The 27,892-nt window shown below is 40.8% G+C and overlaps 1 protein-coding gene across 1 annotated transcript; it reads right to left on the bottom strand.

Moving 5' to 3' along the window:
• Positions 1–73: 73 nt before the first annotated feature.
• Positions 74–27,892, bottom strand: sgsm1b (small G protein signaling modulator 1b). The gene is made up of 25 exons (XM_017710768.2): positions 27,516–27,892; positions 27,371–27,414; positions 22,711–22,786; positions 15,831–15,993; positions 15,566–15,724; positions 15,391–15,458; positions 14,392–14,534; positions 14,156–14,287; positions 13,925–14,049; positions 12,228–12,295; positions 11,938–12,101; positions 11,718–11,844; positions 11,124–11,250; positions 10,409–10,473; positions 10,171–10,316; positions 9,934–10,062; positions 9,680–9,850; positions 8,933–9,004; positions 7,423–8,853; positions 5,511–5,635; positions 5,318–5,400; positions 4,492–4,601; positions 4,308–4,404; positions 3,014–3,181; positions 74–2,925 (listed from the first exon to the last, which is right to left on the bottom strand). The coding sequence occupies exons 1-25, from the start codon at positions 27,520–27,522 to the stop codon at positions 2,837–2,839; spliced, it is 4,089 nt and encodes a 1,362-aa protein (XP_017566257.1). The 5' UTR covers positions 27,523–27,892; the 3' UTR covers positions 74–2,836.

The raw sequence follows: 27,892 nt of genomic DNA, 5'->3' as shown, positions 1-27,892 counted from the left end.
TTTCCACTTCACAATTGTATACCACTTTGTGTTGGTCTTTCACATTAAATTCCAGTGAAATATATTTATGTTTGTGGTTGTAATGTGACAAAATATGGAAAAGTTCAAGGGGTATGAATACTTTTGCAACCCACTGTATATGTTATATATGCCGACTACAGTAATGTATGAACAAGTCTCACATATAATGGCTTCAGTCAACCCACATTCTGATGCAGAGACATAGCCTACTTATCGGCCTCGTGGTATAATCACTCACTGAGCAGAAACAAATTGACAGCACTTGTCCCTAAACAAAGGAACTTAAGGCAAAAAGACGGATAAAAAATAAACACATCTCCGAGTTTATAGATATATTACCGATAGATTGTTTTTCGAGTAAGGTTGGTTCGCTGAGTGAGGTACATAATTGTGTAGCAGCTCAACATGTCACTGAGTGACAAAGTCACTGGGGGCGGAAAGCTTAAGTAATAATTACAAAAATCACTGTCTTCTCATTTATAATACAAGTTCAGTAATACCTGAAAATAGAACGGTGTGCTGACACAGACTAAGGTTTGCGTGCAAATATTCTGATGCCATGACGAACAAGCAATACTCGACACATTTGGGAGCTGTCTGTGTTTCTAATTTGTACAAATGATAAAAAAGACCACAATTTCAATGTTTTGTGCTTTTCAAAGAATCTGCATTGGTAGAGGGAAATTTGGCTTCCGTCACCATTGACTGCATGTAGTCTACGGCAGTGGTCTTCAAATTTGGAGCAGCTTCCAGTCCTGGATTTTGTAATCTTACCAGTCAGTCTACATCCCGACCCTGACCTATGGTCATGAGCTGTGGGTAATGACCGTAAGAATGAGATCACGAATATAGGCGTCACAAATGAGCTTTCTTCGCAGGGTGGTGGGATACACTATACATGATACACCCTCTCAACCCTAGGGTGAGGAGCTCAGTCATCTCAGAGTAGAACCGCTACTCCTCCACATTGAGAGGAGCTTGTTGAGGTGGTTCTCACATCTGATCAGGATGCCCCCTGGATGCCTCCCAGTGGGGGTTTACCAAGCATGGCCTAAAGGGACGAGACCCCGGGATCGTTCTAGGACCTGCTGGAAGGATTATGTTTTCAAGTTGGCCTGGGAGCGGCTTGGGGTCCCTCAGAACAAGCTAAAGGAAGTTGCAGGGGACAAGGATTCTCTGCTCTCCCAACTGTTACTGTGAGCCTAGCTAGACTAAGTAGTTAAAGATGATGAGGATGATGATGATGCTTGTTAATTGGACTGCTGACTGGAGCTATACTCTATACCCTATACTGATCAGAACGGGAAAACAGCCTGATAACTTTCTACCTGAGTCTGAACAGAACCATGGCAATACCATTTGACAACAAGCCCAACAAAATTTTGTCTGAACCCCAGTCCAAGGATGATCTGAGACCAAAACAAGTTATGTCTGAAACTGATCCAAACCAGTCCCTCACCTAAAGTGCAAATAAAACCTGATAACTTGATGCAATTCAGTCAAAACCAATTCTGCACACTAGCTGGGTCTCCCTTTATCACACAGAGCTACCACACTGGTAAGGTCAAGGCTAGCACACGCTTCCTCTGAGGCACATGTAGCCCCACTGCATCTTTAAAAACAACAACCAGTGAACAGTTCAACATGCTTGGAGGAGAACACTAACCGCCAATTCTGTTAAGTCAGTTAACAGACACCTGCATTGGCTGGTGTAACGAAAGATATAATAAATAATCATCTGCCTGAAATTCAAATTTACTAAACAAGCAGTGCTTTTTCAAAGAACATCTGAAATATTTTCAGTCTGGAAAAATGTTCATTAATGAGGTGTTTTCATGGTGAGCAGTGCTGATATAGCTAAATTAGCCTTTACCTAACATACCACATAAAAAATGACTTTTGGTTGACTAAATTAACAAACATGACACCGTTTTATTTCCTGTGCATCCATTTGCTCTCAAGAAGCAACATGCTTAATATATCCACCTATTGAGCCTGCTGCAGATTAGCTCTACCCATTCACAATGAAACTATAAGGAACCTTTCAGCCTTGACTGATTTTTGAATAAGACAAGACAGAGCAGCCAATCAGAACAGAGCTCATTTGCAAGTATATGTTTTAAAGGCACAGTAACAAAACATCCTGTTTAAGTGATAAAAAGAGTCAGGAAAACGGTCATGTTAAAAAGAATTCATTCGTTTTTGGTACATAAAACCAGACAAATGTTATAAATGGATGTCAATGGAAAAGATACTGCAGGGTATGGGCCCTGTGTGGTAATGAAAGTAGAGAAAAACTAAAGTGGGGAAGATCCAGGGTAAAATCTGTTAAAAGTGGGAGACCACCTAAGAGAACCTGACTATGAAATTTAAAATGATTTCTGATCCTGATGTTAGCAGTCGGGTCCCTTCAAGTTTGGATAAAGCTTGATGTGACTGACTGGCCAACTACAACTAGTGATCATAAAACCCAGGAATGGAAACTGGATTCAAGGTGTGGATTTGAAGACCTCTGGTCTTCAGTCTTGTATAATCTTGTACACAGCTGGACTTTCTTTTGCTAAGGATTGTAATCTACTATGTCTATTTTCTATTTTAAATTTCATTGGGCGTTATTGCTCTTCAGCAGTTTCTTTTGGCCAACTCTTGCTTTTTACCTGGCATAGAACCTTAGAACCTGCTCTCAGCAGTGCCCTGTGGAGGTCAAGAGGAAGAAGCAATCTAAGAGCTGGGGTCGAATGTATGATGCGCAGAAAAGGGGTAAAAGTAGTCTTCTTCGTTAGATAATGGAGAGCGAATGGTGAAAGACGCTGAATCACTTGTTCTCTATAAGGATCTGGACTTTGTGGACCAGGTCTCGGGCCATCACGACAAGTTTTGGGACATCATGTCGCTCAGCCATTTCTGAAATAAAGCATGGGGAAAATGATGATTGCCAACTAAACTATTGTGCTTTGTACTACTAATACAATATGCTTTAGTGGCACTTTACCGTTGAAGAACTTGATGATGTCAGTGAAGTCCATGTTGTTCTCCAGAATTATGTCTCTGTACAGCTCAACCAGAGCCAGGGCAATGAAGAGCACAAAGTGCCCAGAGGAGATGGTTCGGGCAGCCCAGATGGTCTCCCATACGGAGAACACATCATCATACACCATTTCTTAGGAGACATACACAAACAACAGCATTAACAGTATTAAGGTGTCACCTTAACACCTACACTCACCAAGCACTTGATTAGCAACACTACACTAATACTGGGAAGAGCCTTCCTTTGCTCTCAAATCAGTCTCAGATTTTTTTAGAGGCACTTTCATGCTGTGAATCTCCCATTTTACCACATCCCAAAGGTGGTATACTGGATTCAGATCCGGTAACCAGGAAGACCACTGAAGAACACTGAACTCATTGTCATGTTCCTGAACCCAGTTTGAGGGAAGGGAGACACATGGTCAACAACAATACTCAAATAGGTTGTGGGATTTAATTGGTGATTGATTTGTATTACTAGCCCAAACTTGTGCCAAGAAAAGATTCCCCACACCATTACACCACCTTCACCAGCCTGGACTGTTGACACCAGGCCGGTTGGGTCCATGGATTCATGATGTTGGTGCCAAATTCTGATCTTAACCATCTGTGTGCCTCTCAGAAATCAAGATTCATCAGACCAGGCTATGTTTTTCCAGACTGGCAAACACAGAAAATCTGTCAGCCAAGCCAAGTGGAAACCATGTTCTTCTGCTGTTGTAGCCCATTTACCTCAAGCTCCAACAAGTTGTGCATGCTAAGATGCTTTCTGCTCATCACAATTGGGGTTATCTGAGTTACAGTAGCATTTCTGCCAGCTCAGTTCTGAGTAAACTCTAGCATCTGCTGTGTGAAAATCTCAGGGGATCAGCAGTTATAGAAACCAGCCCATCTGGTACCAAGAATCACCACAGTCAAAATCACTGAGATCACATTTCCCCCATTTTGATGGTTGAAGTGAGCATTACCTGAAGCTGCTGGACCATATCTGCATGACTTTATGCACTGCACTGCTGCTACACAATTGGCTGATTAGATAACTGCATGATTGACAGGTGTTTCTAATTAAGTGCTCAGTGAATGTATGTCACTGTTCTCTGGAAAGAATTTGGTAATTCCACCAATATTTCAATATTTTTTCACAGTTAAATTGCTGAGATGTAAACAATGTCACTCAGTGTGCATTAATGTGAAACGGTACATTGTAGATAAACTGATTTCTTTATTTGAAACTACAGTTTTATGTTTGATCTTACCTCTCTTAAAGTCTAGGAGGAACCACCGGTAACAGAAGTAAAAGTGGGTGTAGTCTCCATTCTGTTGCATTAGCTCAAAGAGCTCAGAGTCAAGAATCTGTAAAATATTTTAAAAAGCACTACTGAAAGTGAAGAAACACATAAGAAGTCACTGCTTGCTGAAGAAATTTTCCTGTAGTCATACTTGAATAAGGGAGCGCATGTTGGCGAAGTGGGTGTCCATTGCTCCTCCATGAGGAAAGTTCTGATTCATTCTTTTCATGAGTTCTGTAAAGCAGCTAAAAGCCATGGCCTCTAACAAAAACAAAAAGAGACTGAGTCAGACCAAAAGCCTAGAGAATACAGTTAAGAACACAATGATGCACTTCCTATTAATAATCAATCCACTGTTTAAAAGGGCGCTGTACAGGAACACAAAGGAGAAATCCACTGATTTTTTTTCTGCATAATTCATTTTTATGATGTAAACAAAGTAATTCACAGTGGGTTGATGTGAAACGTTCAACTGAAGAGACACATGCTGATTTTTTCACAGTGGTTGTGATAGGAACTAGAAGTCCAGAGCATTTAATGCGTCTAGAAGCTGTGTCACACATTCTTACATGAAATGGTTACTGCCCAGTACCTGAGACCTGAGATCAGATTTCATCCTAAAATGACATTCATTCATCAGTACCCAATTTTTTTCTAATTGTACCACTATTTTATCTTTACATTACTTTTTTGATAGTAAATAAAACAGCCTTATTTGGGTTGTAGACATTGCAACCCCTGGTTCCTCACCTAGACTCTATCACCACCACTGTAGAGAAAATCAGTGTTGGTAAGTTTCTCTGCAATTAACCATTTCCCATGAAAACACTAAATGACCTTGTTTACAATGTGTGAATGTGTTCCAATATGCTGTGTTAGACAATGTAATTTAAAATAGATGTCCGAATATTAATACACCTGACCATAATAAAAGGATTAGCAGACTGTAGAGTTTAAGGAACTTGGTGTGAACTTACCATCATCAAGAATAACTAGTAGGGGTGCAAGTAAGTCACACATTCCTTGCACATAGCCGATATCTAGGTGCTGCCAAACGTAGCTATGAAGAGAAATCAAGCAAAAAAAGCGTAAGTGAGTTTTAGGGGCCTTTGATAGCAGCGTCTAGTGTTCATTTTGTGTTCAACATGTAAAAAGTAGTTTTAGATTCACCTGCACATGATGTTGCGCAGTTTCTCCAAGTTGGCAGTGGTGAAGTACCAGTAGTTCCTGTCACATCGTTGGACATCTTTGTCAATACGGTGCAGATTGAGGGTGTACAAGTCTAGCAGCTCTTGCTACAGAATTACAGGGAAAAATGGACATAATGCACACTCTGAATATAAACTCACTGGCCACTTTATTAGGTCCACTTAGGCCTTATTCACACACTGCTTCTACGTGGCAAGAGATATAAAATAGCGCGAGCACTACATGTCGAACGCGCTGGCCTTACATACATAGCATTTGTACTGTGGAGAGGAACAGCGAGAAATTTATACAAATGTTCCTGTTTCCAGATGGATAAATGGCCCCATCAGTCACTCTGTTCAAAAAAATAAAAAATACAGTTTATGAAAGTACACTGTATATTTGTTTGTCCTCGACAGCATTCTGACTTAGGCAAAAGTTTCAAGACCAACCAAGAAATCTGTTTGCAGCACGGAATGTTTAACTAGTTATTTATCATGCATCAAAATTTAAAATATGGTTTTTAAGTTTGTATATGGTTTTCTATTGAATTTTCACAGATTTCCATGGCTTATTTCAGTGTATTTTGCTGCCTGACGCACAGAATAAATCAGCGCCGGTTCTATTCTCTAAACACCGTGCCACTTCAGTGCAGCGTCAGGGACGCTCTGTCTGTATGAAAGCAGTGACCACTTAACATGGGTGCCAAAATGAAAAGCACGATGTTCAGTGTCTCTCATGACATGCAGACACAGTAAGTGTGAATTGGCCCTTACCTTATAGGTACCCTTTGACGTTCTACAATTACAAACTCTGTTTTTCTGCATACGTTGTTAGCCCCCCCCAGGATCCCCAAAGGACCACCAATGAGCAGGTATTATAAAGTGGTTAACTATTCTCAACACTGCTCTACTCAACACTTTGTGTCCCCTCTTTTAGCCACTCCTACCTTGTTTGACCACCAGTTGTAAACAACTGTTGCTGCATGTTGCATGTTTAGTAATATACAGTGTCATTTTAACATTTACATTTATAGCATTTGGCTGACGCTCTTATCCAGAGCGACTTACAATTTGATTATTTTTACATAGGTAGGTGTTAGGAGTCTTGCCCAAGGACTCTTATTGGTATAGTGTAGGGTGTTTGCCCAGGTGGGGATTGAACCCCAGTCTACAGTGTAGAAGGCAGAGGTGTTAACCACTACACTATCCCAACCATCATTTAACATTTAACATTACCAGTAACTTTTATGAAAGATGCCACAATGTTTGGTGACATGACAGCTTATGTGATGTGCTAATTTTTGCTACGTGTACTATCATGACATCAAACATTATGGACCATTATGACAATAAATGCTTATGGCAACATGACACTGTTATGTTACTGGACATCTCATGACAGCATATGACATCTGCCATCATATGTTTAAGGTATGGTTAGGTCAATGTTGTGTAGCAGGGTTCAAGTGTTAATCATCCCCTAGTCCTTCATTAGTGGTCAGTTTCTGGTTGCAGGACACTGTTGGCTGGATATTTGTGGTTGCCGAACTATTTTCAGCTAAGAGTTGTTTAAAACTGCAGCAGCACTGCATCATATCAGTGTGGAGAATGACCAACCTATTTAACACTTGTTATATAGTTTTGGTCCTTTGGGGGTCCTGACCATTGATGAACAGGGTATAACAAACTATGCACTGAAAGAGATGAACTACAGTCTGTAACTGTCAATTATAAAGTTTATAATGGGGTAAGCTGACTTGATCAAATGGACAATAAGTGTAGTTATAAGGTACCGGAGAAGGCAGAGGGTGATAGTACATATGAGCATTTCAAGAATAAGATAACAGTGGAGTAGGAACTATTGCTTTTGAATGATGCCTCGATTAACTTACAGAATAAGTGGTCCCAATGGAGGAAACTGGAGATGCAACATCATTTTTATGTTCTCCTCCAACAGCTAGAGAGTCTGGTTTGGGGAATAAACTCTCCATCTCTGGTTCTTCCTCAGACAGTGCTGATTCAGTACCTTCTGGACTAGTGTTTAGGCCTGCCTCCATGCACAGTTCCAGAGAAGGCATACCCGCTGCAACCTTTTCTGGTGGGATTGACAGAGCCAAGGGAGGTCCCATCATAGCAGGAACCTTGGCCAGGGTGTCCTCTGCAGGCATATAAACCAAAGCGGCTGAGATCTCCTCCATTTCTAGAGCTGATGGAGAGTCGTCTGACATGTCTGGTGATTGCTTTGATAAAGACATAATGGAAAAACAGCTCTCAGGTACAGGGTCGGTCATTTGTTTGATTAATGCCTTGCTTCTACTCTGATCAGAGTCCCAGGTCATTAAGGATGGTGCAGCTGGCTTCTCAATGTCAGGTGGATTGTTCATTAGCAATTCCATGTGTGGTACTTCAGGGAGAGGTTGAGGAGGCTTTGTTTCTTTTTCAGAAGACTCCATACAAGGTTCACTTGTCAAATCAGATGTCACACGTTCTCCCGTCTTCTCAGGCTCCTCAGGATTTCTTGTATCTTTTGGTTCATCCACGGAATACTGTTTTGTAAGTGGTCTAGGATGATCACATTTGGCAGGTACTTGCACTTTTAAATCTGGGGTTGACTGTGCTTTATCCAAATCAGACTCAATGGTTTCCTTTGCATCAGTCACCACCTGTGAGGCCCTGATCGCCTTCTCTTCAGCAGAAGCCTCAGGTGATTGACTTTCTTGCTTATTGTTGTCTGAAGACTTTGTATCCACTGTTTCATGATGCTCATTCTGTTTCATTTCAGGTAATGTGCTTTCTACTATTTCAGTAACGCTGGTCTCAGATGTTTCATTTACATCCACCTTCTCCTTCTGAGATTCCACTGAGTCAGTCCCGCTAACTTCTTTGGCATCAGAATCATCTGACTTCTGATCTTCCTGAGCTTTGATCATCTTATCTACTGTCGTGAGTCCTCCTGTGTGTAAATCCGCAGGATCTTCCTTTCTTCCATTCACAACTGGTGAGCTCTGCTCCATAGATTCTTCTTTGACCTTGCTGTCAATGCTAGAGTTGGCTGGAGGTTCCACAGCAACCTCAGAGGCCACAGCTGATGGCTCTGGTGGTGGGATTTTAGTTCCAGACTCTTGCGTGGAAGCATCCTCTGTGCTTGGAGAGCAATCTGAGAGTCCGGACGTGACAGAGAAGTTGCGAGAGGATGGATGTCCAGAATCTGGAGAACTGGTGCAGTTTGGCAGGGTGCCGTTTGGAATTTTGGGCTGTGGCTTCTCATCTTTTGGCTTAGGTTCAGATTCAATTGGGTCAACCTCATCGACAGACCCGAACACCTGCAAGTCAATACAAGTGGAGGTGAGACAAAATGCCAGGGAAATGTTTTCTGGTGAGAACCTTTAACTTGATGCTCACCTGAGTGCTACTGTTGGAGTCACTCTGAGAACAGGCATGGCTCTGTTTCTCTGAGCTGCTGCTCTGGGATGACTAGATAGCAAAATATTGACAAGGATACATTATTATTTAGTGCACTCAGTCTCTCTTCCTTCCCTCTATCCATTATCTATTTAGAGAAACAGATGTGTATATTTTGAAAATTACTCCCAGTGCACTATTCAGGAGCAATTTGTTAGGACTGCTGCAATATGTAACACCAATTATTCCTGTATAAATGGCATGACTGTTAGGAAATCCTATTTGGATCTTTGGTTAAGAGGAATTCTTGAATGCTTCCCCTTTCAGTGGATTTATACTGTATGTATTTTCCCAACCCCTGACTACAACAGCAATGGAATCCATTAGACAGGGTCCACGATTAGCATTTGTATTTCTTTGGCACGTGACACATTAAAGGGAAATTCAATTTTTTCAAAATGTCTGGGTAATTCAAGATGTTATCAGTCATTTAGAATCAAAATTCAGAGTGTTAGAATTGTTCACAGTGCTGGTGATAGAAACCAGACATCTGAAGTATAATACCTCCAAAAAACAATATAAAATGAAAGTAATAGATGAAATGATTAAACAAATGTTGGAATTTGTTAATTTATTAATTTGTAAATTTATTAATGAAGCTATAACACAGCCCAATCAAGAAGATTATCAGGTTTCTATTTAACTAGCTAGCATTAACTAAAGGTCTCTCATGGCAATATATCTTACATCAGAGCTGATTGTGGAGTCTTGTCGTAAGCTACAGTCAACACTGGCTCCAGAGGCACACTTGGCAAGGGCAGCAGCATGCTGCTCTTTCTCACGCTGCCTCACAATGGCTTCACAGCCCAGCCACTCACTCATGGTCTGCTCATAACAGGCCCGGACCTGTTCATCCACCTATAGGAAGTGCATCAGGACATCAGTTTTATATGCTAGAACACTAATGCCATTCTGTCAGTCATAATTGGCCTTCACTATACCTCCTTTCTCTCTTTGAGAGTCATGGTGAAGTGGTAGTGGCCTAGCAGGAAAGGCCACACCTCTTTCCGCAAAGTAGGTTCTACACCACCATAGTACACCAGCCGGAGAAGCTCCGCCTCTTCATAAGCCTGCCAGAGAGGAAGAAAATGTTAGATTAACAGACATAATTAAAGTAAATTTAGACTGTGTAACTGGACAGGAATTCAGGGTTTGAAAGTTTGGACGGGTCCACCCACAGAACTATCCTGAAGAAATGTCTTCCATACTTCTGCAGAGAGTCCTACTCTGGCATCATGGGGAACGTCAGGCTCAATGATGGTGGGGTTGACAAGAGCTGACAGGTGTGTGCGGACTGTGGACAGGTGACGGCAGTAGGCTAACCCTTAATGTAAGAAAAACAATCCAAAGTGAGAAGTTCATGCATTTTTGAAGGACCTAGGCTTTTACCATTACAACAATGGAAATGCTACATACAACCATAGAAAGCACGAGAAATGATCTGGTACTTCATGGTCTCGCAAAGTAACTTCAGAGGTGCCCTAAAGGAGATAACAGATATAGACATACTGTTTGATAATAGCAGATAACAGTTTGCAAGCTGTATATGTTGGGGTTCGGATTGGCAGAGGCCCTGGGAGGCTCTGCTCGTGGAAGGTCCGTCTACAGTGCCATTCAGGCTGTTATGTTTTTCATACAATCTTACATTACATGTAACTGTCACTGCTGACTGTCACTGAAACTGGTTGAGCGGACATGTTTAACTGAGTATAATCAGCATAAAAAGTGCAAGGCAACATTTGTAAAATGTTAAAAGAAAAACAGTAAGGATCCTAAAACAGAGCCTTGTGGGACACCATGTTGCACTCTTCTATGTTTAGAAAATTCCCCATTTGCAGTTTGGGCAGGGTCTGTCAAGTAAGACCTAAACATAGTAAGGATTGTCATAAACAACCATATTTGGCAGCACGTCCACTAAAATATCATGGTCTATTGTACTTAAACACAATCCAGCAGTACCAAAAGCGATTGCTTTTTCACAATCTGAGGCAACCAGTAAATCTTCCACAAAACTAAAGGGATCCCCACAGCGCTGGCTAGGGTGGTCAATGTACAGCCCCTACCCAATTCGAACCCTGGTATTTGTATGTATCAAAGTAAATAATTTGGTACTGTTATATGCCATACTTGCCTGTCATGGTTGCACCCATTGGGGAGTCCACCATCAGAAGAACCATTCTGAGAGCAGGAGGAACAGGAAGACTTTCTTGGAGTGGGCTGCCACATGCTCATGCTCTGGTCCATCAGCTCTGGGCCAACTGCATCATTATGAGAGCATCCTAAATATTACCTGGTGCATGTTCCCTAACCACCATCACCATCACCATCAGTATCACCATCATCCTCAGTATCTGTGCCATAGCTCAATTCAGTTATATCTGAGAACTACAGCTCTAAAGAATGAGTGGGTCACTAGGGTGGAAATGTAAAGGGACAGACTAAGATCAGAGATCAGGTTCTCTGTCTTTCTTCCAAAAGCAAAGTGAACCATGAGAGGGATGGTGCAGAAATGGAGATATAGTGGTATGAGGGGATGTTCATGCCTGGGCTGATGAGGTGGGGGTGATGGGATGCTGTGGCACCATCATAACCTACAGAAACAGGAAGGATGTTCACAAGACAGGATAGAAAGTACACACTAGATGGAGTAGAGGAAATACGTCACAATGACAGACCACAGCATACAGCTCCACAGTTTAGGATCTTATTGGATTTAGTCACATACCAAACTCCTGACTGCCTGGGTATATTATGCGAAACACATAATCCGTCGCCTCATCATCATCCTTATCAGAAAAGGACTCGCAGGAGCCATGTGGACTTCTTTTCCGTAATTTTGGGAAAACTTTTCCCTGTTGAACAACAAGACAAGTGTTTGTATCTTACATGTGTTTTCTTAGCCAATGTACTGGATAGAGATAAACCGTTGCTTATATCAGGTGCACCTTTCCCCTTTGGGACCATAAGGGAGGATCAAGCTGACCATGTGGAAGGAGACCTGTCTCCAGACAGGTGAGGAACTGCAGCAGGTGGCCTCCTTTTGGGAAGCGGAAAGGTGGTCTCTGGATCCCATCCTGACTCACCAAGACCACAGTGCCACCACTATCAACTGCAAACAGAAGATGATGTTTTGGGAAAACATTTTATTTTTAATGGAAGCACAGTGACCCAACAAATACTTATGGACGCAATAATTTAACAAAGATCCCAAACAGCATGTCTCCAAAGATTTTACCTTGTTGATGGCAGTGTAAATAGACAATTTCCTCTAGACGGATGGTCATTGCATAATCCCAGTACACACTAAAAAAAACATTGAAAAGTAATAGGCACTCACTAAAGAAACATGTATATAATACATAATAGTCAACAATAATATTACAGTCATATATTCCATGATAGTGATGAATAGACCTCTGCACTCATGTCATTCCCTGTTTGACGTCATGCCCATTTAAAGAAGTTCAAGACAGCACCACAGACGGCGGCCTTGTAAGTTTGATTTTTTGGTTTGTTAATGTAACCAAGGAACATTTAGTGAACCTCTGGGACACTGTTTCACCTGAAATCATTTCGGAGTTTATTCAAAAAACAGTGTTTTTAGAAATTCTCAATGGGTATATTGGGTCTGCTTAACTTGGTGAGGAGGTGAAGGAGAGGTAGGTGTGAACTTAGGAGTTCTACAAGGTTGTACACTCTCCCCCTGCTCTTCAGTCTATACACCAACAACTATGTCTCCAAGGAACCAGCTATGAAGATTCTAAAGTTTGCAGACGACACCACCGTGGTGGGCCTCATAGCCAACAGTGATGAGTCTGCCTACAAAAGAAGGTTGAGCAGCTGGTCTCCTGATGCAGCTGCAACCACCTGCTGCTTAGTACATAAAAGACTGTAGAGATGGTGGTGGACTTCAGGAGCAATCTTCCCTCCCTACACCCCCCAAAAATTAATGGCTCTGTGGTTTCCAGGGTGGAGTCATTCAAGTTCCTGTGCATGACCATATTCCAATATATAGCCAAGGGAGCAGAGAATGTTCTTCCTGGGGAAGCTGTACAAGTTCAACCTGCTGCAGACCCTGATGATCCAGCTCTACAAGTGATCATAGAGTCTATCCTCACATCATCCATAACCATCTGGTTTGGTTCCTCAACCTCACAAGAATGAGTGAAACTCCAATGCACAATCAGGACAGCAAGGTGGATGACTGGTCAAAGTCTGCCAATGCTTCAGGACATCTACAACAGCAGGGTGAAGAAGCTTGAAGGCAAAATAACAGCTGACCCCTCTTATGCTGGACATCACCTCTTCCAGCCACCCATTTCTGGTAGAAGATTCAGGTCCATCAAAACCAGCAAAATCAGACATGCTAACAGCTTTTTCCCCAGAGCTACAGTGCTCAACCACAGTGGACACTTTGCACTTTGTCTCGTTTTTTGAAAATTGCTGTTCATTGCAAAGTTAGTACATTTTGCCATACGGCCATTTTTCCTCTGAATGGCAACAGATCCTCTGAGTTAAGAGGTCATTAAAGAGTAAATATGAATATTGCTACATGCAAACTGCACTGAACTGTCAAGATAAAACTAGCAAACTCTTCAAAGTACTCCATACAAACCAGCAAGCTTCATTAAATGTGGTTAGCCATAGTATCCTACAGTTTGACTGGCTAGTGTTTTTCTATAATATTAATAAATTAGTGCTGAAGTTTAATAGTAGACTTTTTTGTGCCGTCAATTCAGTGCAGAATTGGACTAGTTTGCTTGGAGCATGCATGTAGCATTAGCCATATTTCAACTCAAACAACCTTATAATGCAGAGGATCCAGTGAAAAAATGTAGGACAGTTTATACCAGTTTTGCTTTGTTTTCCTTATATGGGCATAATGCTGACTAGATAATGGCACCTGACTTCATAGATCTATTTGTCATGTACCTTTTTTCATAATCAAATTCTCCCATGTTGCCATTCATTAGCTGGTTCGGTGTCCACTTCAGTGTCATGAGCTCTGCAGTCTGGTGGAGGGAGAGGTATCCTGGGATAGCTTCCATGTCATCTGTCTGCAGGAACAAAGAGGGACTATAGTGGTATACATCTTTGTTTGTTCGGGCATCCCTGTTAAGTTCAATGATACCAATGCTGCATTAATATCAACAGATCACTTACTGGCTGGACTAGCACGTTGTTCTTGCCAAACAACAGTGTGGCTCTGGAGTTCTGATGGAGAGACTCCACATAGTCCCGAGCCCACAGAGAGGGCCTATCATCCATGCTGCCACTTGACTGCCTCTTTTGGATCTACACAAACAAATACACATGGGTTGTGCAAACGTGCTCATCTGAAATGAACATATTCTGCATTTTGAACCTCACGCTGAAGCAGGAGATAGTTCAATACTAACAAGAGCAGGGCGTTTGGTGGGAGAATCCTGGCGGCAGTGGCCGCTGTGGATACGGTGCCTCTGCACCAGTTCATCAGCAGAAGGATCTGTCCAGAAGTGGTTAGCCGTCTTTGCTTTTGTGTACTCCAGGGCACAGGGACCAACTAGAAGAGTCAAGATGGAAAAGATGTGTTCTTAAACATCTATTTACAATGCATCTCCCTGATTTGCCACAGTGGCTGTGTTTACCTGCAAACATTTTTGCCAGTCCAACTGAATATATTCCAATTACAGATTAAGACTGAGGTGTTTATATGTTCACTCTATTAAACAATCTGATGGAAAATCTTCATTTACATGTGCACTGCAACTAACCTGATCCACAATGTTGTGCATGTGTGGAGTACCACATAGAATAAATGTTACCATGACAGCAAACATCACATGAGGTCCAGTCAGAGTGAGATGAGTTTTCAGTTGGCGTGCTTGTGTTTTCAATTGCTTCAAAATGTAATGTACCTCACATGTACTTATTAAGGAAGCAGCGAGAGGAAAACGTTGTGTTCTGAGACACATAAGCTGGACACCCGTTTCACCACCGTCTTTTAAAGATCAGAGCATAAACTTCTCCTCTGCAGACCAATTTCTGCTCCAGCCATGCTTGAACGTTATAAACTTTTGCCAGAGCTGGTTTATGAGTTCTCTGCTTTTGCTATAACACGAACGTACTTACATATTCTGATAGGGAATGTAATCGGATACAGACGTTTACACGGCTATTGTTCTTCTATTTAACAGATTATTTACAGGATGATCCACCTGGTTCAATCAGATTGTATTCCGATTGGCCTCAATCAGACTAGACTATTCCAAGTGAAGTGTTTACATGGATGTATTCTATTCCGGATTATTAGTCGGATTATTGATGGATTATTAGGCTGCATGTAAACGTGGCTACTGTGTAAGTAAATATGCTTTGTAGCAGACAGTAAGCCTGGGAAATAACACTGTGCTTCATACCCAGTAGAGATGCCAGGATTGGACCATCAACAGGATCTCTCAGCAAAGCTTCCCTCTCATAGAATTTACTGCAACAAAACAAAAAACATCTCTAAACAGTGCAATAGCAGTCAGTGTATAATTAGTAATGAGTGGTTTATCCATTAACATGCAAATGTGATTATAGATTTACAACCTGCTGTTTTCCACCAAATATAGAACAATTTTGTCCAGCACTTTCTCTGTCAGTGCTGTGCGGATCCACAGGTGTTTGATGGCCTGGGGGGAGAGGTTGGCGGCCCGCGGCTGCTTACGGATACTGTCCTGGCTCATCTGAGACTGGCTCTGTCTGGAGCTGTACAATTGGACACCATGTAGAGAGTAAAGAGCAACTATACAGCACAAATCTCAGGCTAACACGCATTCAATCTTGCCTCAAGCCTGGAATCAGCAGATCTCACTTGTTTTCGATGATCTGTTCCAGCTCCTGCACTTTCTTGCAGAGGTCCTCAGCAGGAGTAAAGATTTTCCCCACCTTCGTGAAGAGTGCTGCCAACTTGTTACTGCGCAGGAAGCCTGCAGCCCGCCTCTTCAGCCCATGCAACACACAAGCTTCCACCACAGCTGAGGAAACATCATATTTGCTTTGTAAACATAGGTTGCTGAATAGTTCTTAGTTAAGGTGTATGGTTCTAGGAATACCTTTCATTGGAATATCTTTGGAAGTTACTTCATACTGGCACATTTCATTTACAAAGATGGTTGTTTAGAGAACCATCTATTGAAGAGCTCTTTAGGGCAGCGGTTCTCAAGCCTGGACCTGAAGAAACCCTGCTCTGCACATCAGTTCATTTACAAGTCCTTTCTTGAAGCCGCATTCGTGACCAAGGTGGGAACTGGGAATTTTCCAACATCCAAGTGGAAAAACCCATTTGAACATTCCTCCATTCAGAAAGTCAGAGTTTCTCAACAGCCTTTTTAACATGTAGATCAAGAAGCAATAATAAAATATAAAAAAATATTTAAACAGACATTTGAGTTTCTATTTGTGTATCATAAAGTGGGGAACCCTCAGGACCTTCTAGGCCTTTAGAGAAAGCCTAATTATTTTTTGTGGAATAAAAAAAGTACATTTTTATTTCATATATTTATTATGCTTTTTTATAGAATTGTAGTAATTATTTTATTTCACTTTTAAGTTTTGGTTGGAAGCAAAAAGGTTCAAATAAAAAAGGTCAAAATAAAAAGGTGAAGCACCGAGTGGAAAATGATCCAATCAGGATTTTTTTTCTGTGTGGTATCTGGGTGGATATAGCCAAGTGAGCTCTCTCATTGGTTAGGACTTCATGAGCTGAACTTATTACTGATTAACTTCCAGCAGAATATGGATGTAACAGTGGAACCAATAATGTTCAGATTTTCCATGGGTGGGACCAATTTTGTGAGAAAAACTCTAGGCTCCCTGGGACTCCTAGATACATCACTGATTGCTAGTATGAGTGTAACCCTGACCAATCAGCTACCTGTTTAAAATAAAATCCTATAGCAGCACTTTGAATCTCTGAATCTGAGTCACTGTAAAACTGATGCAATGCAAAATATATATTCATATGTCTGTTACAAGCTTTCAAATAAGACATGGAATGTGTTTCATAAGCTTCAAATATGTAATTTAGTCTAGAAAGGGCAAAAATATTCATGTAAATCACCATTAGCTCAGTGCTAACATACTGCTAAAATTATGTTTGGGCAGAAAGTAGCTGTATGATAGATTATGCTTTTAAATTTTTTTTCTTTATCTCATTATCTCAACATTTGTTAGACATTTATGGCCTGAGCTGAAGTTCTAGATCTAACAGTCACAGTCCACCCCTGGTATCATATGCTATTTGTTAAAGGCGGGATGGAACTGCAGTCCTGCACGGTCAGTGTCCAGCCCAGTTTGGTGATTTTCCTACTCAAACACACCTGATTCAACTCAGCAGCTAACTGCCATGTTTAGTAGAGGTGTTTGTTTGAGGGGAAAAAATCACCAAACTGTGCCATAACCGCAGTTCACCACCCTGGGTTGATGATATCACTAAACACAGGGGTATTTTTAATCAAACTTTGCACGTGTGTCATTTCTTCTGAGCTATATTATTAACAGTGAAGTTCCATTACCTACATCCACTTTTAGAATAAATGAAGCTCTAAATAAACAACTGCCTGTAATTTCTTTAAGAGCTTTTTATACATATACAAAAGCAAACAAGCCCTAGCTTACTGTGACTGTCCTCTGTTTTCAAAATTAAAACAGCTGAAGTTGCACAAATATTTTTAGGTGTGAAGCAGGAGACTCTGAGTTGGAAAATTCGGAGCTCCCATTTGCCATGACCACAGCAGAGCATGGAAAATACCACAATGTGTGGAACACATGGGGCCTCCAGGACCAGCACTACATCATGTAACCACACGTGGTCCTGCTAGATTCTCATTTATCTCATTTACAAAGATGGCCCTTTAAAGAAACGCAAAGGGTCTTTAAGGCAGAGATCCTGAACCATGGTCCTGAAGTAGCCCTGCTCTAGACATTTTAGTGTTATCTTGCTCCAACACACCTCATTCAACTCAGCTAGCTAATTAGCAAGTCATTGCCGAGCTTAAGTGGGTTTGTTAGAGCAGGGAAAACAGCAAGATGTGTGAAACAGGGGGTCTTCCAGTGCCAGAGAACCACTGCATTGTGGAAACCAAAAGTAGTCCTGCTATGGCATTGCTGCAAAGAACCAAAAAAGTATGGTACAGATTCTAGAGCAGATGGGAACTGTCAAGGCATGCTAGGCCTTCAGAGAAGGTCTACTGATTTCTGGAAAGCAGACAACACACATCTGTAATGTTTAGTTCATTTTTATTTCATACAGTCATCTTGCTTGTTGTATTTAAACTCTGCAAATACTGTAGTAATGCTATTATTTCATCATTGAATCTACTAGAAGACATATGTCACCAACTGCCCTGCTAGAAAAACCAGCACAGACCAGCATGGCTGTTCACCAGCAAAACCAGTATAGATTGTTTTTTGGGTGCTGGTACACTGATCAGCAGCAATGGAAGTTGACATGCTGATCACCAGTAAAACCAGCCTATTGCTCGTATCTCCAAAATGGTAACTTTACCATGTAAAAACCAGCAGGCATTTTCAAATTATGTCAAAAACTGAAAAATCAGCAAAAATGGAGATACGGGGGTTTTATTCAGACAGTAGCGATATGCAGTGTTTTGATGCTGATATACTGGTCAACCAACATAACCATGCTGGAATGACCAGCTAAAGTAGAACCAGACCAGCACTAGACCAGCAAAGAAAAGCATAGACCAGCTTAGACCAGCATGAAAGGCTTACTGGTCTGTGCTGGTTTTTCAGCAGGGTGTGAAAGCCAGCTGTAGACTAATCTAAGAGTTTTAATGGGTAATCAACAGAGAACACTGTTAGCAGCTCTATGTCAGGACTCTTTCCTAAAAGAGTCACTATAAAACTAATAAAAGGTAAAAATATGTGTTACTGTCCAGTGCAAGCTTTAAATGAAACAGATAGAATGTTTTTTAAAACCTTCAAATGTACAAGCTTAATCTGTTAGCATAGCACTGTAGTGTACCTATGAGGGCCAAATGTTCCCTCATCCTTATATGTTACATTAAGAGACCCTATAAAAGGGCCAAGTTTAGTTTCATCAGGTCACCAAAGGCCATACAGAGTACAACAAGAAGTATATTTTGCAGTTGGATCGCTTGTTCTTTGCTAGGTTAGGCTAGTGTGCTAATTAGCTGTGCTAGCTGTGTGGCCCTTAGCTTGCTAACCAGAAAGTTAGGAGAGTAAAATTACAAGCACAAGAAATCACTGTGAGTTTGATGTTGAGCTGTACAGGGATATCACAGTTAAAAAGGCGTAAATATTATAATAAAAGCATGTCAAATAAAAGATTCTAAAAAGGTACTTTACTGTGCTGTATTTATAGTATTTTTTAAGATATTGGCCCTGTTTATGCAAAAAGTGAAAATTATGAAATAGCATGTCTGTAAAATATTAAACATATTGCATGCTAAGGTCAATTATTCAGTAGCTAAATGGACTACACTGAAAACTGGCCAAGTTATTTTTATAGTTCTAGAAGTATGTAGTAGCACTTTGGAATCACGGGTGTTCAGATATTCTGTGCATATACAGTTAAAAACATGGTAAATCAATTTAATTCACTAATATTGTTTTTTAATTAAGCTATTTATAGATCGGGCGGCATGGTGGCGTGGTGGGTAGCGCTGTCGCCTCACAGCAAGAAGGGCCTGGGTTCGATTCCCCGGCCGGGTGACCAGGGTCCTTTCTCTGTGGTTTCCACACACAGCTCTGGTTTCCTCCCACAGTCCAAAGACATGCAGCTAGGCCAACTGGACATGCTGCATTGCCCCTAGGTGTAAATGAGTATGTCTGTCTGTCTGCCCTGTGATGGAGTGGTGACCTGTAAAGAGTGTGTCCTGCCTTCCACCTGATGACAGCCTGGGATAGCCTCCAGCACCCCCCACTGAGTTGCATTACTTACAGATGTTATTTAAAACATAGTATTTGAATTACAGCTAAGTACTGTAAACGTAGAAGAGAACGCAGCTACATCACAGTAATCTTGTGTTACTGGTTAAGTCAGGGAATACAGTTATTTTACCGTGATTTACTGTTAATACGGTACAGTAAACTACAGTATACATTCACTGATACCTTATAAAGCATTTCTACCATTTAAGTTATTATGAGCAACAGCTATTTGTCCCGTTCTGACTGCCTTTTCTGATTTACATTATGGTGAATCAGAAATGTATTTTTACTTTGTTTGAAGGTTAAATTTAAGCAACTATACAGCCTCTCACAGTTTAACACCTATACAAACACAATCAAAGAGAGCATAGTTGAGTCTGGCTGCGTTCTGGGATGAACTGACAGAATAAAAGACTATGATGATGTAGTGTCATCTGCAAGGTGAGCTCTTTAAAGTTTTGACTACAGTCAGATCAAACGGTAAACTGATTATTAAAGCGCAGCACTTGAAATTCTGGCGAGTGACGGTCTGACGTCTTGTTTCTCATGAGACAATATTTGTTTTGTCCATGTACAGCATGCGCTTGACAAAAGAACTTTAAATCAATCAGTACACCTGCTCAGATTCGACCACCTGCTGTCTGGTCAGGTTACTATTTAGGCCCAAATAAACAGTGAAAAACAAATCTTAGTAGGTCTGTCACCATCATGACATTTCAGCTGATGATTACTTGGCATGTACATAAGTGCATTTAACCATTTAAATACCTAGTTTGAGGTCATTCTGTGCAATATTGAAGTCAAAGTGGCCAAATCTAAAGTGGCTGATTAGCTATTTTGCTTTCTAGCTGTTGATACTTAGTATCAAATAGCTCAAATAAACAACATTAGTCACTGGTGCCTTTTAGGGGTGTAATAGCACCAGTCAGTGTTGCGATCAGCTTACATAATTGTGATCCATTCATTTTGTAATAATCACAACAGGCCTGAATCTGAGCTCAACAGAATTATTGTCCAGAGTTTCTGGGAAACCTGTAGCGCACTAGATTTCCCTTATTTCAGCCTTTTACAGCCATTCACCTCCAAAATAGTGAAACGCTGCATTTTTATATAGCTAATCCATATGGGTGGATGCCTATGCAAACATGAAATCCCGCCTTATCTTTCTTGTTTTCGCCAGTGTTCAGTCAGAATGGCCCTTATTCATCAAACTTGCGTACAGTCAAACCATATCAGAAAATGAGCGCATGCAAATTTCACGGTTTTGCTATTCATCAATTCATTATGGTTGGCGAATCTATACAATCAAACTCATGTTTGGTAGGAGGGCATGTACATTTGAGCAAAGCTTAATTTGTGGGTAACTAATTTAAATATCTTCCATATTTATTATAAATCGAAATAGAAAATAGCAATAATAATAATATTAACTTATGAACGTGCTAATCCAGTACAAAAGTGAATGTACTTATTTTACATGATCGTTGGTAGAAGCAAACACTGTATCTATGCCATATTCCATTTAAAGACATATTACAGTGTGATTTTGTTTTATATTACAGATACATCGCATACAATAAACAATACAAAAAGAAGCTAGCACAGAAACATCTCATACACTGCCATAATACAATGTGTAAACATGTTATTTAGGGCAATAATTATTCTACCATCTTACAAAAACACATTTTCTTCTTTCCAGTCATTGTAATTTTAACACTTAAAAGTTGGGGAGCAGTGCACTCTCCATTCAACCTCAAACTCCACCTACAAGCATAGCCATTGGCTCCTGAGCTGCAGAATGTCTTTTTATTGGCTCCCTACCAAAACATCAGCATGAATTAGGGTGAGCTTCATGTAAATGATATGTAAATTAAGTGCTGGTAGGCTGGTAAATGATTTTATGGGCCATGGAAACAAAGAAAAAGCTAAAAAATTTCAATGAGGGAACATAGGACCCTGGGAATATGCAGCCATTCCAATGACCACTTCCAACGAACCAGGACCGCTTCCAAAATATTTCAGTAAGAAAATAAAGGGTCCAGGGCACATAAGGATGACCCTCTTAACGCTCATATTCAATTACAAATCCAATAGAGGTGCTAGCAAAAATTTCATCATTGCAAAGGTGTTTTTTCGGCCTTGAAGGTTTCAGTTTTGACACTGAAGGCCCAAACTGAAAGCCTGGCTCTAATAGTCATGGTTCTCCACTTCAACTGTATGTTTGTGTGCTTACATTGACATTGTAAGCAAAACATACATAAACACTAATCAGCACGCTGTTCGATACTGACCTACACAGTATGGTCTCTTCTCTCTCTCTCTTTCTCTGATCCTGTCATGAGCAGATTGGTAGGTGGAGGTGGCAGAGCTTGACATTTGAAACTGTTAACACACACGGATATGATCTCTGCCTTCGCTCAAAGCAGTGAATGTCAATGGTCATTAACCACCATTCACAGCACCGAAGGCATGCCTTCACCACCCACCAACCATACCGGCTTAGAATCCACTTCACGTCTGCCACATATGAGCTTGAGGCCTTTTCATTTCTAACAACTTCCCACCACATGGCAGTTATTATACCACTTTTGTTCTTAATAGATGGTGATAAACCAAATAAAAAAAGAGTCTCAAGGCACCCAAAATGATGATTACAGGGTAAAAATATCAGCAAATGATAACATAAATGAGTCATGTCCTGTACAACATACTATGTGTCATACACGAGAGTTCTATTAAAAATAGCGAGAAAAGTCAAGAGGTGATGAGCTTACCACAGAAAGAAATGATGTGGCTGCTGTCTTCGTGCACAAACTTCCGCGTTACGGCCTCCTCCATAATTTGTTTCACCTAAAAAGTCACAAAGGAAGCAAAATCTTTCAAATGTTTCACAAACCAAAAGCATATAACAGGAATATACAGGAATACTTATTTATATTTTATACAGGAATACTTATTTATATTTTATTTTACTTATATTTTATACAGGAATACTTATTTTAGTCTGCCACATAACTTAACTTAGTCATAAAAACATAAAAGCTGTTGGCGCAAAACACACTCATGGCAGATGCTGAAGTAACTCCCCTTTAGCAAGTTGATATCTTAAGTTCTTGTTTGACGAACAAAGTTTCAGATTTCTCCTGGATGCCTTGAGCCATTGCATGAATTTGTGCAATTGCAAGTACTGATCAGCCAATCTAGGTGCCGTCTGATAACTACAATACAGGGCTTTCACAAGACGAGGTTTGGAAATGATGAAGACATATGTAAAATCACTATATTGTATTTATAATCATAAAAACACTTGAATGGAAAATTACACAAAAGTCTTCAACAGTAATACAAAAGATGTTCCCCAGCTATATTCCCTTTAAAGAGATACTAATATTCACAAAATTTCTATCACATGCATTTAAATAGGCTAAACCAGTTAATTCTGAAGAGAAAAGGTATAAAATAATCCAATAAGGAAAGGAAAAAAGTGAAAAATAGGGGTTTCCAAAACCAGAGTTTTAAAAAAAATCATTAAAATATACAGAGAAAATGACTCCTAATAGTCACCTGGAACACTTTCTAGACCACCAAAACTGTCCCAAACAGAAAACAGCACTTAAAGCTTTCATCTTTGAGAATCTGAAATGATGTGTCAAGTCAGAAAAGGTAAAAAAGAGATAGACAAAAAAAGAAGAACTTCTGCAAATCAAGCAAAGAAGGTGCCGGTGTTCTCAGAACCATGGACTGACCACGCCAGAGTCCAGCCCTCAACATCACTGAATGTGTTTGGGATCACTTGGACTGTGACAAGCAAAAAATGTGAGGTGTGGTGAAATATCCCTGTAGATTTCTTTGGAAAACTGAACTGTAAAGTATTATTATAAAATGGTATAGTATGTATTGTATATAAGTACAAGTCATCCATTACATGGATAAGCAGCTTAGAAGATGTGACAAACTGAGAGAATGCAGGAGTGCACCTTTAAAGAACAGGTGTTGAGTAGAGAAAGCGTAATTACACGTTTCTACTTGCAGATGTGAAAAAGAGGCAGGAAGGTGGAATACAGACTGTAAGGTAGGTGTGTGCATGTATCATCATTTCCACTATGCGTTAAACATGTTGAGATCCTCACTGGCAGTGAGTCATACGTGTTGAAGACCTGGCAGAGGCTGAGGTTCAAATCTCAAACCTCCACTACATTTAGTCTCCCGAACCACTACAGAGGTAGCGTTCCATTTTCAGGCTCGCTAGTTCGTTCGGAAAGTGATGATGAATTAATCAGAATGATAATGACTGCGTTTTAAGTGTGACTTTGATTGGCAGGTGTGACTGCCACAGCTAGAGAATATCCTCTACAAGAAGGAATAAGGGGGTTCTATAATGTCATAAAATGTCTGGGAAACTCAGTTCCCAGTTAATAACACCACACATGCGCATACAAATAGGAATTTGAACATAAACACTGCTTAGCATTATAGAACTATCATGAACATGTTATATACACTGAGGAGCTAAAATATTATGACCACTCACAGATGAAGTGAATAATGTTGATTGTCTCATAACTACAGCACATGAGAAGGTCTGGGATATATTAGATAGTAAGTGAACGGTAGGCTCTTGTAGTGAGGTGTTGGATATGGGCGAAATGGGCAGGAGTGAAGACCTGACTGACTTTCTTAAAAGCTAAAGCATTATGGCCAGATGACTGGGTTGGAGCTTCGTTGAAACAACAAGACTTGTGTGGTGCTCCTGGTGAGCAGTGGTGAGGAACTATCGACAGTAGCCCGAGAAGGGACAAACCGTGAACCGGCAACAAGGCAATGGTCTTCTAGGAGACCCTGGCTCCAAGCATTCATGTGAATGTCAGTTTGACACATGCCACCTACCTAAGCGTCACATTAGACCAAGTACATCCCCATAGTATTCCCATAAAGCAGTGGCCTCTTCGGGCAGGATAACCACTATGCACACATTGTTTAGGAATGGTAGGAATAACGAAGAGTTTTCCCAGATTCTCAATTCAACTGAGCATCTGTGGGATGTGCTGTCCAATCCATGTCAGCTGTTCCTCGCAATTTGCACTTGCTGCCAATGTCTTGGTGCCAGATACCAGGACACCTTCAGAGGTCTTATAGAGTCATTCCCTTGGCAGGTCGGGGCTTTTTTAGCAGCATGCAAAGGACCAACAGTGCATTAGACAAGTGGTCGTAATGTTTCAGCTCATCCGTGGATATCAGCGTGTCTCAGTCTTCTAAGTGTCTTCATTTTAAAAGGCCCATATCTTATTTTTTTGTCCATTAGCTCCGATTAAATTCAATTAATCTATATTGTCATAAATACACAAGTACAATAAACGAAATGTTTGGGCTATTACTGTAGTGCATAAACATTAGGGCAAAGATGAGCACATATGTACTACTTAGACAACAATGAATATACACAAAATAAGTACAAAAATAATCAACAGACAATACAATAATCAGACAATAAATACAGAATAAGACACACAGAAGTGTATTAAGACATAGACAGCATGGAAACCTATGTGCAACATATGTGCAGCATGCATTCATTAACAATGTCATGAATGTTTTTTCAAGTGTTCAGTCCAAGTATATATGATGTCAGTCAACAGTAACATGGAGAGAGTTCAAAATAGGAATATGTAGTGTATGTAGTTTGAGTAGTGTTGTATTCATGATCTGGTGGATGTTTTATGTGTGATCAGTTTAACAGCTTGAGGGTAGAAGTTCTTGAACCTGCTGATTCTGGCTCAAATACTCTGATGTAACATTTGTGTGTGTTTATCTACCAAATTCAGTCAAATGTAATTCCTACATGACCACCAACCTTTTTTAATCCATTAGAATTAAAAAGACTGTGCCTTTAAGACTTATATATCGCTGTTGTTGGATCAAAAACTCAGAACTTTATAGGAGAAAGACAGCAGCGATATGCAAGGTGCGTAATACAGGGGTTCCTGGGGCATCCGTGATTCCCTAATTAACTTCTTGGACCCTCTGAATGTCTCAAAATCAACATTTTGTGGGCTACACACTAGTCTACCCAATGTATAAAAATAATTAGCACATTTTCTTGCTCAGACAATAATATTGGTACTCCACTCCTCTCCCACTAACATACATACACAGTTGGCTGCAGTTTGGACCTGCTATTTTATTTGTCTACTATGCTTTATTTAAGGAAAATTGCAGACTAATCAATACAACACTGGGAAACAAATGTTTTTTGAAAACTATTTCACCTCTCATTCTGAAAGCTATTACTGTAAGCATGTGCATTCATGAGCTCCTGCTGGTGTGGGTTCACAATGACTTGCACACTAATTTCACCAGATCCCCCTGCTGGAGAAATGTCAGACTGCTAAACATGCCTAAGTATGTGAGTTCCAAAGCGACATCTAACATTGGACCCCCTGAATGCCTCTGGGTATTCACGCATTTTACATATTAAAGATACAAAATGGGACAGAAATCAGCTATACCAGATAATAATTAAATGATCTAATACTCATTTAAAAGTCAGAGGCAGTGGATCACATTTGTGATGGCTTGCTGCCTTTGCAGGATCGTCATCAGCTTACTTGCATCAAAATCACTGCAAATATTACCGTTCCAGCAAACTTTTATTATAAAAAAATCAGGAAAATATTGATGTTCAATTATATGGACCCTTTAAAGGCCATCCTGAAAAGACTGACTGTTAAGAAGTCAGTGTTTATCATTACCTTCGCTATTTCATGCATGACGGTAACTCTCATAGTATTCATTTTTTACTCATACCCTTTTTAACTGCACATTCTAAGTGGGATCGCTCTGAGGCTACAGGCCACATCTGTGTCATGCCATCAAGCCATAAAGGAAACATTTCGCCTTTCTCCGTTTTAAGTGTCAGGCCCACCCACGTTGAGCTGTTGCCTTGCTGTGAATGATTCTCTCTCACAGTGAGGGTGCATGTGATTTAGCTAAATATGAAGCCATTCACTTCCAGTGGACTGTTGAAGGGTGTTCTAATAGTATACACAGGCTGGCATTAGCAGAGGGTCCATTTGGGGACATTCAGGGGACAAAACAACCTTGTTCATACACACACACACACACACACACACACACACACACACACTATATATATATATATATATATATATATATATATATATATATATATATATATATATATATGCACATATGCATAGGCAGTCAAGCCAGCCTCAGTGGATCATAGGCATGGGAATAAAACAACATAGCATGGCATCAGCCCTATTCCCACTGAAAATGAGAATGAGAAGGTGATTATCTACTCAGGGCTGCCTCTTTTTCCCTCCATCTGATGTTAGGATGCTAATGAACCCAGGTGGCTTGCCAGAACTGTAACAACTGTGAGCTTCTTGCATCCACGCAGCATTTACCCACCTCCTTCTTCACGCTGCGCAGTAACCTCTGTCTGGTCTCTGCCTCTACAGGGTAAACAGAACCACATTCTCATCATTAAGGCCTTTCTACCCCCCCCCTTTCCTTCCATTAATGACGCTGGAGATGCCACCCCCTCAGTCCTTACCTCCCATTTTGTCGACCCCTGATCGCCTTCGTGCTGAATGCGACGCTGGATGTTCTCGCCACCTCAGCTCCGTGCTAGAAATGGACGCAGGATCGGTCACACACACACGGGCAGGAGCCTTGAAACTGTCACCGTGAGTCAGTGCTGCGCATTTCCCAGGGTGGGGCCAAAACAAGGAGCGCACGGGACGACGGTAAAACACGGAGGATCACCCTCACGAAGCCTCACCTACCAAAGAGCCCCTCAAAGGCCGAGGCTGTGCAACACCTCAGTCTTCCGATCGCGCTAATTTGCGCAGCTGAGTCGTGTTTATGCGAGCTCCGCACGCCACTCTCGTCCACACTCACAGCCCGGGTCCATTGGCTACACGGAGGCCA

This window comes from Pygocentrus nattereri, chromosome 18 (assembly GCF_015220715.1).
Source record: "Pygocentrus nattereri isolate fPygNat1 chromosome 18, fPygNat1.pri, whole genome shotgun sequence".
NCBI classification, from domain to species: Eukaryota; Metazoa; Chordata; class Actinopteri; order Characiformes; family Serrasalmidae; genus Pygocentrus; species Pygocentrus nattereri.
Note: the sequence above shows the minus strand (reverse complement) of the source record. Positions and strands in the feature narration are given on the sequence as shown.